General features: G+C 43.4%; 1 protein-coding gene across 1 annotated transcript; it reads left to right on the top strand.

Moving 5' to 3' along the window:
* Positions 1–10,427: 10,427 nt before the first annotated feature.
* Positions 10,428–13,411, top strand: fdx2 (ferredoxin 2; the record flags this gene model as incomplete). The annotated part of the gene is made up of 5 exons (XM_079730740.1): positions 10,428–10,614; positions 10,966–11,017; positions 11,337–11,443; positions 11,554–11,641; positions 11,857–13,411. 5 exons carry the CDS (start codon positions 10,428–10,430, stop codon positions 12,011–12,013), a joined length of 591 nt encoding a protein of 196 aa, XP_079586866.1. The 3' UTR covers positions 12,014–13,411.
* Positions 13,412–14,091: the final 680 nt, after the last annotated feature.

Genomic DNA, 14,091 nt, shown 5'->3' with positions numbered 1-14,091 from the left:
TGGCGTTCAGGTCCCACAGACCAATAAGCTGTATCATACTATCTTCACACCCTATCATAATCCCTCTAACATTCACTATCATACTCTCTATCGCTCACACTCATACTCTCTCACACGGTGGTGGTGTGTGAGAGACAGTATGATATTGTGTGAGAGAGAGTACGATAGTGTGTGTGAGAGTGTATGATAATGTGTGTGAGAGAGTATGATAGTGTGTGTGTTATAGAGTATGAAAGTGAATGAGAGAGTGTATGATAGTGTGTGAGAGAGAAGAGAGTATGATAGTGTGTTTGAGACAGTATGATATTGTGTGCGAGAGAGTACAACAGCGAGTGAAAGAGATTATGAGAGGGTGGCGTTGGGATATAGAGAAGAGAGTGAAAGAGTATCGTGTGAGAGAGAGTGATAGTGTGAGATAAGTCAGTATTTGATTTATTTATTTTATTTAAAGTCCAAAATTCATTGAGGGCAAAGCCCTGATTTGCAATGATGTGGAGTGAATACATTGGAATACAAAGTACAAGGGAAATACAAAGGATACATAGATATAGGAATTTAACAGAAATAACAGGATAAAAAATGTTAAGAGCAGAAAAAGATCCATCCTGTTCATTCATATGGTACACAGACGCAAAATGGAAACGTTGCCGTTAGGAAAATTCCACAGTCAGTGACAAAACAATCAACAACATCGACATAAATTACATCCACATGAAATCCATAATAAAAATGGGAAAAGTTCAAATTAAACATCTGGTGGTGGTCTTGTTCCCCTGGCTCCATGTGATTGGCAGCTTCTGTTAGCTTGCCTTCCTTTCCCTGTGGCTGCTTTTGGCACAAGAGGTCAGGCCGGCAATGTGCCAGTGTGTGTGTGTGTGTGTGTGTGTGTGTGTGTGTGTGTGTGTGTGTGTGTGTGTCTGTGTGTCTGTGTGTGTATGAATGTGTGTCTGTTTGTATGTGTGTGTGTGTGTGTGTGTGTGTGTGTGTGTGCGTGTGTGGGGGTGTGTGTGTGTGTGTGTGTGTGTGTCTGTGTGTGTGTGGGTGTCCATGTGTGTGTGGTTGTGTGTTTTAAGCTAACTGGATCTGAGATGTTGTGTGGAGTGAAGTGAAAATGAAAATGAGGATGTAAATTCCATTCTCTGCCTCCCACCCTCCGGCTCCCACACACACACACACACTAACGACAGAGCAACCCATAGATTTGGCTTTCCAAGATTTTGGTGTAATTCAAATAATTCTGGAGGTTTTCGTGACATCAGAAGGATAGAGGCTCTGTGATGGTGCTTCCTGCCGTGGGCCACGTGAAATAGGCCATTTGAGAGAGATTCTTTCCACATTGGGTATTTCCACATAGTCTCACAGACTAACTATTAGACTTGTCTAAACTGTATATCTCCAGTTGAATGGAATGCGTCTTCCAACCCACCTCAAACTTCCCACCAGCTCCCCCTTCAGCTACCCTAGCCCAGACACACACACACACACACACACACACACGCACACACACACACACACACACACACACACACACACACACACACACACACACACACACACACACACACACACACTAACACACCATCTCTTTTCCATGCACGGATGAGTTAGTACTTTAATAACAGACCAAATCAACAAAGTAGTTTTTCGGATAATTACATCGGATAAGTACAAAAAAATCCCCAAAACAATGATCATGACCTTTTAAATTCATGTATTTTCTTCATATTGTCTGTGAGCGTTTTGCTTACCAACATTTCTGAAAACATTTCTGTTCATTTCTGTTCATTTCTGAAAACATTGTTTTGTTCCTGTTTTTGGCTTTGGGCTTTTTTGTTTGTATTGTTTTGTTGTGTGGAAAAGTGACGTCACCTGTGTCTAGGTGCTGTAACAGGTTAGATACATGGAGAGAGTGAGAGAGAGAGATGATGTAAGCTACTGATAATTAAAGACCTCTCCCTCTCTGCAGTACCTCCTCATCTGCCCGCTCCTTCCCCCTCTGACTGTGTTTATGGGTTTATGTGAGTCAGTGAATGAGTGAGGGTGTGTTTGTTTGTGTGTTTGTTTGTGTGTGTAGGCGCATGCACACATGTGTTTATACGTTTATATGTGTGTGTGTGTGTGTGTGTGTGTGTGTGTGTGTGTGTGTCTGTGTGTGTGCATCCTTCCCACGTGTTCTGTATTTTATGTGTGTGTGTTAGAGAGAGTGTGTGTGTGCGTGTGTGGGTGTGTGTGTGGGGGGCGGGGGTTATGTGTCTGTGTGTCTGGGCATCCTGACATGTTGAAGCACAACAATCGCGCTGTCTGAGGACTTTGGTTGAGCTAGTAGACACCGCCGCTAGCGTCACTATGGGAACCCTGCCTCTCTGCCCAACACACACACACACACACACACACACACACACACATACACACATACACACCTGTTCCCACCACGTCACCATCAAAGCTGTCTTGACTGAGCTGTCCCCTTGGTTTAATCACAGGAGCCTATTACACTAGTCTAGCGAAATGATGATGACGAAGAAAGAGACATAAGCACCTGAGCCTATGAGCGCATACATTAAAAGACTGGAATGTATAACTAACAGTCGGCAGGTGTCTGGCTATATACATGACACATTGTGGGAATGTGTGTGTATGTGTGTGTGTGTGTATGTGTTTCTGTGAGTGTATGTGATTGTGTTTGTCTGTGTGTGTGTGTGTGTGTGTGTGTGTGTGTGTGTGTGTGTGTGTTTTTATGCACATGTATTTGTCCGTGGGAGTTTGTATCATTATGAATCAAGTACTGACAGGTTGTACTAATTAATGCTTTGCTTTTGCATCATGGTCTTACAGTGGCTTTTCCAGTGACTTTGTACAACATTTTGCCATGGGTGTGTGTTTATGTGCGAGTATGAGCACACATGTGCGTGTGTGTATGTACGCATGCGTGTGTCTGTAAATGTGCGAGTGTGTTAGTGTGAGTGTGAGTGTGTGTGTTTGTGTGTGTGTGTGTGTGTTTGTGGTAGTAAAGCAGGAAACTACCTGATCATGATAGATTGCTAATAGAGAGCAACCTACCAAGCCTGGCTGGCCAACTGCCCTGCTCCTGGAATAAACACATTGCACTGGCCAACCGACTACTGCCTTATCAACATCCCCCTGTCAAGGTCCTGGCTGTGCATGTTTCTGTGTTTGTGTATGGGATAATCTGGGAGATAGTGTGTGTGTGTGTGTGTGTGTGTGTGTGTGTGTGTGTGTGTGTGTGTGTGTGTGTGTGTGTGGGTGGGTGGGTGTGCGTAGGGTGGGTGAGGGAGAGAAAGAGAGAACGATTTGCATGTATGTAGATATTTTTTGTAATGTGTGTGGTGTGTGTGTGTTGTGGCAACCCCGGTCAACGGCGGCTAGGATTCTTGAGTCAAACACTCAAGCAGGGTTGTGGTGCAACGGTTTTATTGCATGCAGCTCACTCAAAAAAGGGAAATCATATAGTTACATAGGTTTCTTTCACAATGGGGCAAAAGGGTGAAGGGTCTCCGGGCCCGGTCCGCCGTTGAGGTCGGCTTAGGTATCGCTGCCGGCTTCTCCCACTCAGTCCTGTGGGGGAGCGTTCCGGCGTGGGTGCGGTATGGCGGGTTCGTCCCTTACCGCGACTGTCTCCAACTCGGCTTTACCCCCCGTCTGCCGCGTGCCCGGTCCTTAAAGGTCCCATGGCATGCCACCAGGTGTGGGTTGATTAGCCGTTACAAGCCGTTTTGGAAATCTGTCCCGTTATGACATCACACGGCTTGTAACGGCTAATCAGCCCACACCTGGTGGCATGTCATGGGACCTTTAAGACTCCCCTGCCGTCTCCCCTCCCCAGGTGATCCCAATGCCCATAATTGCCCGGGTTTGCTTGATGAGCGATCTGGGGCAGCCGCGCTGAACGGTACGTATCTCCCTCGGACTACCTGTCCGCGGAGAGGGCGCTGTTCAGAGTGCTGGCGCGGTTCGTACAAGCCCGACGGCGCGGGGTTGCCACAGTGTGTGTTTGTGTGTGTGTGTTTTTGTTTGTGTGAGTGCGTTTGCGTGTGTTGTTGTTTGTATGTTTGTGCACCACCAGCACTTTCAATTCCCAGAAGAGGCCCAGGATCGTATAGAACGATAGTAATATCTACATGGTGAGGAGGTAGAGACAGAGAATAAGTGTAAGATTTGGTGTCAAATCCCATTAACCATCATGGGCTAGGTTGATGGCTGCCTATCACGGTTAATGTGTTGTGATGCCAAATGTTAACCATGATAGGCTGGGATGATTGATGCTCGCGATTACATTTGTGTTCATGGCTTACCCAGAACAACTTGACACCTTGGCCATCTCGACCACTCACTCGGTAGGCCAAAGTGAAAGCTGAAAGTCCATCATGAGGTCATGTGCTCCTCTCAACAAGGCAGCTGTTTGTTCTCGCTGCTGTCTCACCCAGTTGGAGAGGGTTCTGCATACGCCCTGAGTGTTTTTGCTCTATTTGACATGCTCATAAATCTCTCCCCTCTGTGTTCTTCCAGAGAACGACGCAGATGCAACTGAATAAAGGCTTTGTCAAAACTTTATCTTTAAGCATCAGTGCTTCACCAGTTTAGCCAACACTAATCTCCTTTTCAGGGTTTCAAAGGAAGCAGAGTTCAGGGAATGTATCATAGTGCCAGCTCCAGTACAGAGCCAATGCTATGGGTCGTTAACTTGAGTCTGGTCTGGATACAAACTGGGCTTAGGTGTTGACGTACAACAGTTAAGTATAAGCATCAAAATGATCGCTAGGCACAATCCAGTTATCCCTTAATATTGGCGGGGTACAGAGTTCTGTACGGATAGATCTGTCAACATGCTTGAACTACCAATAGCCTACAGAAAGGTTGTTTCATGGATGACATTGAGCTCATTCAATATCCTGTGTCCAAAGTCAAGTGAATTAATGAAGACTCTGTATCAAGGTAATAAAGATAGAATCTCTGCACCAACCATTAACTGCTTGATTAACATAGTGTACAAAGACTGTTCCAACATTGCCTGGCTCTGTATTCATTTTTCCTTTTGCCATGCATACACAAATACACTGTCTGTTTGCCTGCTTGTGTGTGTGTGTGTGTGTGTGTGTGTGTGTGTGTGTGTGTGTGTGTGTGTGTGTGTGTGTGTGTGTGTGTGTGTGCATGCGTGCGTATGTGAGCAGGCACATACGCATACACATGGAGACACGGGGCACCTTCTACAGTCTTGACGTCACGCTTCCATTACCCTTATTCCCCTCATCAAGCAGAAAATGTACATGCTCATATACATATACATTAACTCTAAACAGATAGAGATTATCTTTATGCATACACACAGTAACCTCATTAGCTTCCAATGTGAAGAGGAGAGAGAAAGAGAAAGAGAGACAGACAGAGCGAGAACTAGATAGAGAGAGAGACACAGCATATTCATCAACATATCACTCACCAGAGCGATATTCCCTGAGGAGAGATGAAGTTATATGGTCAAGGTTATGGGTGCATCAAGGCATCAAGGAAGGGATAATAGCACATTGTAGGAGAGCCATATCGGGAATTGGTTTAACAGAAACAACTCTAGTTAAAGACTTTTTAAACCCCTAATCGCTTGCCAGTTTCATTAATTATATTTAGCTGTAGCTTCAGTCATTGAAATATCAGCCTTATATGTTCCCCTGATGTGGAACTACAGAAGACCAGCTGTGGTGGAGAAGGAATAGAGGCCATCGGGAACCGACCATCAGTGGTAGAAATTACAATTTCCTCAAGAAAACAAAAAGAATATTGATATAATTTGAATGGTCTGTACAAGAACAAACTTGAACAAAGGAGACAGTTTAAGTTACTATGTGGAGCATTTCCATGTTCTTTCGCCAAGCAGAAAAATTAGGTCCAGTACTGGTATGTGTGTGTGCATGTGTGTGTGTGTGTATGGATGTGGGTGTATGTGTATGTGTGTGTGTTTGTGTGTATGTGTATGTGTGTGTGCGTATGTGTAAGTGTGTATGTGTGTGTGTATGTGTATGTGTGTGCGTATGTGTAAGTGTGTATGTATGTGTATGTGTGTATGTGTATGTGTGTGTGTGTGCGTATGTGTATGTGTATGGATGTGGGTGTATGTGTATGTGTGTGTGTTTGTGTGTATGTGTATGTGTGTGTGCGTATGTGTAAGTGTGTATGTGTGTGTGTATGTGTATGTGTGTGCGTATGTGTAAGTGTGTATGTATGTGTATGTGTGTATGTGTATGTGTGTGTGTGTGCGTATGTGTATGTGTGTGTGTACGTATGTGTATGTGTGTGTGTGTGTGTGTACGTGTGTGTGTGTGTGTACGTGTGTGTGTGTGTGTGTGTGTGTGTGTGTGTGTGTGTGTGTGTGTGTGTGTGTGTGTGTGTGTGTGTGTGTGTGTGTAGCTTTGTCTGTGGGCGTTGAGCCCTGTGTATGCTGTGTGTCCTGCTGCGGAGGGACATAATACCGCTCAGAAGGACACTGTGCTCCCTCTATCCATCACCTCTTCTCCGGTTGCTTTTAAAATAATGGGCTCATTTGTCCTGGTTTTAAATGAAGGAGCATAAAACTATTTTATTGTGCTCTTTTTTAAAAAAAAAACACTGATGACTTATGTCTGTGGTGAAAAGTTCTGTTTCAATTCTATGAAAACAAACTAACACCTTTTACTCCCCTGAGGGAGCTTTCACTTTTTTTTTTACTATTTTTCAACAGTCAAAGGGACAGTTTGGATTTAGAGGGGTCAACTGCAGGCAGCGGCCCCCAGCTGAGCATGTTCAGACCCTCGGGCTGAAGACAGAGCAGCTCCCTCAATGGTTGTTTTGTCTGCTGGAGGAAAGTACACCTTAAAAAGCATCACTGTTTATGAATCTGAAGTATTGGTTGTTTTGTTACTGCGGTTTGTACAACGGGGATAGTTATTCATTTAGTGTTTAATAATGAAAGGGCTTTTGTCGGGGGCTGTTAATGACATAACCACACACACAAATGCACACACACACACACACACACACACACACACACACACACACACACACACACACGAACACACACACACACACAGACAGACAGACAGACAGACAGACAGACAGACAGACAGACAGACCCTCAATCACATGGACACACTTGCATGAATGTGTACAAACACACATCCATATTAACAAAACCATAATAAAGAAAGCTATTCTGGGATCGGTATTCCTAATTTGGACAGCTGCGTTTGAGCACATACTTATGTTTGGTATGGAAAAAGGATTTCTGTGAACGCATTTTGGCAATTGTGCTCATACAAGTGCAAGCACATGCACATCTGTTTACATATTGATATCTCATTGTCAGACAGACATACTCCCTCCTTCCCCACATCTTGTGCTGTCATCATACGGAGGAGGAAGTGACCTTCGCTCTGCTCTCCCAGAGTCCATCGATCACTCTGTCGTCATGATAACCGGTGAGGGCCAGCCGTTCTCCCAAGGTGCCCTACTCCCTACGGGGTCTCCAGTGGCTGGACTACGTTGACCGTGCTTGTTGGATTGAAACAAAAGACGCAAACTGAACTGAAACATTTAATGCATTGGTTGCATTGGTTGAATTGTTTCATGGGGATGTTATGCATTAAGCCATTGCTATCAATATTAACTTATTCATCTACATCTCAACAGAGTGATCTGAGGGAATCCAAATAATAGTTTTTGACAGCTATAATACCAGGAGAAAACATCAACCACACATTTCTTCGGAGGTAAAACCGAGACCTTGTTATCATGTTGGGGTTTTTAACAAGATCGCAACCCATTGACCCCCAAGTCATTGACCTTTCCCCACTACCTTTCTTTATCTGGTGTCAAAGGTCAAATGTTAGGGGTCAACACTGTTTACAGAGGCCAGATAGTAGTAACTCCCAACAGAGTCAAAACTGTAAAACCACATGCAGACCTCCATCGCAAATAAACACCTTCACGCTGGCCGCTGTGCAAGTCTTAAGAGATGTGTGTGTGCGCGTGGGACTCACATAATGTCAACCTTTGCGACACACCACTGTATGTTTGTTTGTGCTTGACCAGACGTTGCCTAGTAAGACTATAGATTCCCAGCATAAGTTGGTGGCAGTGGCTACTCCTCTGCAGATCTTGCAGAGTGATGTGGGTGTGTGTCACTGGTCTCAACGCAGTACATTAACAGGAGCGAGACATCTGCGGCCTGAGTAGTTACTCTCAGAGGTTGGTCTGTGGGTGTGTGTGTGGGTGTGTGACTCACCACGGGAGTGAAGAGACCTCACACTGCTTGCAAAACGAGACAGTGATACACACAGCTGCTGGCGGGCCTACCTGCACACACACACACACACACACACACACACACACACACACACACACACAACTTTCAAACGTATGCAAATTGCACTTGTTCGCACAGACAGACACACCCAAAAACAAACACGCACACACACAGATATAACAAGACAACCCATATGCAAAGTACCAAAACAAAGATACTCCCTGCCGCCACACACACACACACACACACAACATACATCAATACGCACAGACACAGGCACACAAACAAACATTAACGCACACACACACAAAAACAAACATAAACACACATCAACACACACACATAAAAACACACACACGCACACACAGGAATGTCCATATACACGTGCAATGAAATAAACAAACAAACACACATATACACAGATAGAAGCAAAGTTAAACACAAACTGACAGACACACAGTTACACACCAATACACAACGCAGTGGAAAAGATAGTGTAATCATACACACAAAAACGCACACAACCAAAGATACACATGATGCAAACATTGATAAAGTGCACAGATACACGTTTGCAAAGGACACATAATGCATTACATTTTAACTCCCAGCATGAGTGTCAACGGAGAGATGAGTGAACGCAGTGCTGTGTTCATACATGTCTCCAGGACCTTTGTCTCAATCAGAACTCAAAAACATGTCCTTGATTGTGTCTGACACCGATTAATCTAATGGTTAAGTGATTGCTTTTACCATTTCACCATCACATTATTGTATTTTATTTTTCAAGTCATGTCAAGATCTGATAGCATATGACTACAAAGGATTTATTGTGGTATTTTTCTTGCAGTCTGTGAAAAAAACAAAAAAATTGGTATGAAATATAACTTGGAAGAGAAATTGGTAACATCCTAACACCTATCCAAATAGCTCTATGTAAATATTAAATGGCCCCTTGCATGAGATATAGAGTTACACCGGCCATAAGAGGTAGAGCTTGGAGAAACAGCTAGGGGTTGAATCACAGTTAAACGTCAAGCAAAGAAAGACCTTCAACACACCAGACTCTCTTACACACACACACACACACGCACACACACACACACACACACACACACACACACACACACACACACACACACACACACACACACACAAACACACACACACACACACACAATGATTCTTGCAAGACTTTACTGACACACAGGTAAGCTAGCCCACGATGCCTGTATGGGTCTGTGTGTGTGGTTGTGTGTGTGTGTGTGCGAGTGTTTCAGTGTGTGTCCCGTCATGTGGTTCAATGCAAGTGCCTACATGTGTGGCTCATTACGGGACTGCAGTGTATACAGAGTGTGATAATTTACACAGCAGAATGTTAGATCTTGCCACACATCATCCAATCAAAGGACCGCCGAGGGAGACTTTGTCCAGCCATTTATGGCCATCTAAAGAGTTGGGATTCGTACATGGCCAAATGGGGATTGCTATACATGCCCATACAACAATTTAAAAACCTTAGCATTCCAAAAAATGTTACAGGATACTAAAAGGAGAGATGGTGTGTGTGTTTGTGTCTGTGTGTTTGCGTGTGTGTGTGTGTGTGTGTGTGTGCTATCTCCTTGGTTTTAGTTTGTTTTACAGTCACTGAAGCTAATAAATCACATTTGAAAAAAACTGCTGTATCTGGTAGGTCTTAAACTCTGATGTGAAACTGACAAATCTCTCTCTGTATCTCTCTCTCTCTGGCAGCCAGGGTAGGGTGACAGTAGAATTTGAACAGGCTCCAGACATAACATAACACAATCGCAATCATTGTGTTGTCTGACTTCCAGCCAACATCAGATAAGTTATCTTTGCTTCACATCATGTTTAAAATCAAAAATAATATTAGTTAATTCCCCTTTTGTGGTGCACTACATGACGTTTCTAGTGAAGGTGAAGCTCTTACCAGCCACCCACTGAGAAGAATACAGGAAAGGTCAAAATTGGATACTGGTAATTTCATTTCTGTGTCACAAGAACTTGTTTGGGGCACCCCCTGGTGTCGAAAAAGGGTACAGCAGTGAAAGACGTTGTCAACAAATGCCCCTTTACTATTGGCCGAGTCAACCCATGTGATCATAACAGGAGAATGGCGGCGTCCACTGCTGTTCGGTCGAGCATGGGGCTGACATTCAGACTTTCTAGAGTAATAAGAGAGTGTAGTGCATCTCCTTTTAATAGATTAAATAGCTGCTTGGATGGTTTTGCCCTTCCTTCGAAGCAAGGGTTCCCAGGTGGTCTACGGACACTAAATCGCCAGTTGCAGACTACGATGGGTGAGTTGCAATCAGCTGCAATACTTTAGTGGTGTATGAAGTAGGGTTTTGTAAGTGAGTGTCCATCCCCTTTCCCATTGGTGTTGGCAGTCAATGTGTCGAGTCATGGTGATTGTGTGACAGGGTTAGGGTTAGAGTCTTTCGTTATAAGCCTTGATTAGAACTAAATCAGCATGTACATCTCGATGTACAAACACATATCCATGTCAATCGATTAACCTCATGAGCACTTTCGGTTGCGTGGTCATCATCCAAATTCCTCGCAAGTAACTTTTTACAACGTACTAAAACCATCAGCTTGTCATGTCATCTATCAAACAAAAGCACTTATCTCGTTGATTCCTCTCAAAGGTGTTTGTCACAACGACGTGGGGAACTCCAACGCAGAGGACCCAAAAGATGTGTAAGTTATGTGTTAATACACAATAGCCGTCTGTGATTTCTGACAACCACGGCTATGGAAGCTTCTATACTATCAGCTCCGTATTGAACTGACTTAGATTTTGAATTCAATAGTGTGATATACTGTTTTATGTAGAGCTACTGTAGTAGCTTAGTTGGATATCATCCTAATATTAAATGTAAAATCATTAACTTCACTTTACAGTATGGATCAGAGGTGAAAGCATGCTACAAGTTCTACAAGAAGGTCAACTTGTAGCATGTCTCATTGAGACAATGCAAAAACGGGATAATAGATAGTGATTGGTTTCACTGCTCAGGGTGAACGTGGTGTATGTAGATCGCTCCGGGAAGAGGATCCCAGTCCGGGCCAAAGTGGGAGATAACGCGATGTACCTGGCTCATAGGCATGGAATTGAACTTGAAGGTAAGAGGCACTGTCTTTAATATAGCTTCCACTTTATATATATATATATATATATATATATGAACAGTATTTACTCAACACGTGTAATAAACTCTCCTTTCATCCAACAGGAGCGTGTGAGGCCTCTCTAGCCTGCTCGACGTGCCATGTTTATGTGAGCAGTGATCACTTAGACAAGCTACCAGAGCCTGATGAAAGGTGAATTTGCTTTAATGGGTCTCAGTGTAGCCATGGGTTCCATCTCTTGCAATTAAGATGACTTCTCCCCAATCCCGTATGTTCCCCTGTCCTCTGTATGAACACTGAATTCTGATGCCATGATGTCGTATTGAAAATGACAGATGGTCTAATGCCCTCTAAACCTCCCACCGTTATGGTAAACTAACAAGATATGGCCCCTGTGCTCCTTTTAGAGAAGACGACATGCTGGACATGGCTCCCTTGCTTCAGGAGAATTCCCGACTGGGATGCCAGATCATTCTGACTCCGGAGATGGAAGGCATCGAGCTGACCCTGCCCAAGGTCACCAGGAACTTCTATGTGGACGGCCACGTTCCCAAGCCCCACTGAGGAGAAGCCCCCGTCTGGTCGGAGTTGGCTTCAGCGATGGGAACTTAAGTTAGACAAGACAGTTGGGCGGCTAGCTGGTGTACCCGTGCCCCTGGTCCCAGGGCCTTTAGTTTACGCCCAAGGAAATAATGTCTGAAGGGCCACAGTCTAAGGAGTAAAATGTAAACACTGCCCAGAAGGCCATGCGGTTTCTACTTAAATTGGCTGATATCAACTGGTAGCTTGAGGGATAGCAGCCATGCTAAACGCTCTGCTAAGCTGCCATCGTTTGTTCTAGTTGAAAGAATTCTCGTGCAGGGGAATTGAGGTCAACTTCCATCACCCAATCTCACAAAATGATCTTTGTTCAAAAGCTGTTTGTTTTTGCCAGAGCCAGCCAAGTCAGGTTTTAGCAAAATAACATTTATGAGATTGAATGACACATTCCATGTTACAACTTCTAAATGTCAAGTACGCACAATATCAATACCATGTTTTCTTTCATAATTTATGCTGTTTTATGTCACTTGTCATGTGTGCATATGAATAACTATAAACATTTGTGTATGAAGTGACTTAATATAAAGTTGATTTAACTTATGTAGTCCTACCTTGCAATGCTCTCAAACAGGGAGTACAAAGAGACAGATTTCCATTAGATAAAAACCTACAAATAATTATAAAAGATATCTTTGGTGATAAGCCACCTCTAGGTTTCAAATCATTTTAAGTGACTGATTAAGTGATTGCTTTTTATTCTTGACATGACATTACCCACCCACTAGTATGAAGTAACTTTCTCTTATATGTACTTTCATGGTGGACATTGTCAAAGACAACTGTTTGATAAAGAAACACCCATTTCTGTAGTTAAGTGACTACAGGCACCTATGGTTTGCATCTATTTGTAGAAGCATCTTAGCTTTATAATGCTAGCTCTTGGGCCACCAGACTCACTTAATGGGTAACACGAATATCCGTTTCAATGTGCAGAGGGATTCAAAAACATTAGTAAAACCGAAAATGGTATAAGGCATTTATTTTATGCTTGATTTCCTTCTATATTCGCCTGAAAGAAATATGTATTTTCTTGATCTTGATTTGTCTCAACACGTGCTTGTTTCACTGGATCATTTTTCTAATTACATATATTTTTTTATTGTTTTGTTTTCCTCAGAGAGCATGTCCTACTTTTATCGTTAAAAACCCTGTTACTGTCGAATTGCTTTTCTTCTAAATCAACTGGCAGTTACCTCAATTTATGAAAAAGTCCGGCACGCGGATGCTTCAGCAGTGGATTCAGTCGGCATTTGGGTTTAGGGGCCTGTTTAGAATCATGTCCCGAAACAACTCGTTGAATATACTCACATGCAATTGTATTGTTTTAACGTGTTGATGTACTTTACCCACTGGATACATGCGTGCAATAAAATAAAGAACATTTCGAGAAATTGGTCTGAAGACGAGGCTACCAGCAGAGGAGTTTGTTTGAGATGTGCAGAGGTGTGGTAGCGCCGTTAGGCCCGTACCTTGGGGAACCAGAGCTGCTCTATTAACCACTCATTTATTGTCAGCCGCGGATGCAATTAAAGTAAACGAATAGCACCCGGGTGACCTATAGTCCCAAACACCCAAAGAGAAATGGCAGTTGTCGCTATTTTCAAATGAGTAATCTAGTGTGACTCAATTTAGGCCTACTTGTATGTAAGTATTTCAATGCATTGCAATTTTACAAATTTGACTTTATACCTTGATCGGAGTGTTTTGATCGCGTAGCATATCCATCTTTACCTAAAATGTGCAGGCGTAGTTGACCATCAAAGGTGATCAAACTATCTGGGGATCAAAGTAAGTGATCGACGGGCACATCATATTGAAGTCGGAATACCGTGAATGTTTGGAATTTTGGGCGAAATGTAACCACATATCAGCCAGGCGTTACCGTCAGAGTATTGTCACCTTACACGCGCAGATATCCACAATGGGCTGGCCTGCGTTCCTCTCGAGACCTAGGAGTTCTGTAGTACCGCGAAACCCAAAATTATTCGAAATAACTAAGGATTATACAAAGGAAAGCCTACATGTACAGAGCTCTGGAG

The sequence above is a fragment of the Pollachius pollachius genome (assembly GCF_949987615.1).
Source record: "Pollachius pollachius genome assembly, chromosome: 2".
NCBI lineage: Eukaryota > Metazoa > Chordata > Actinopteri > Gadiformes > Gadidae > Pollachius > Pollachius pollachius.
This window is presented reverse-complemented; position numbering and strand designations above follow the sequence as displayed.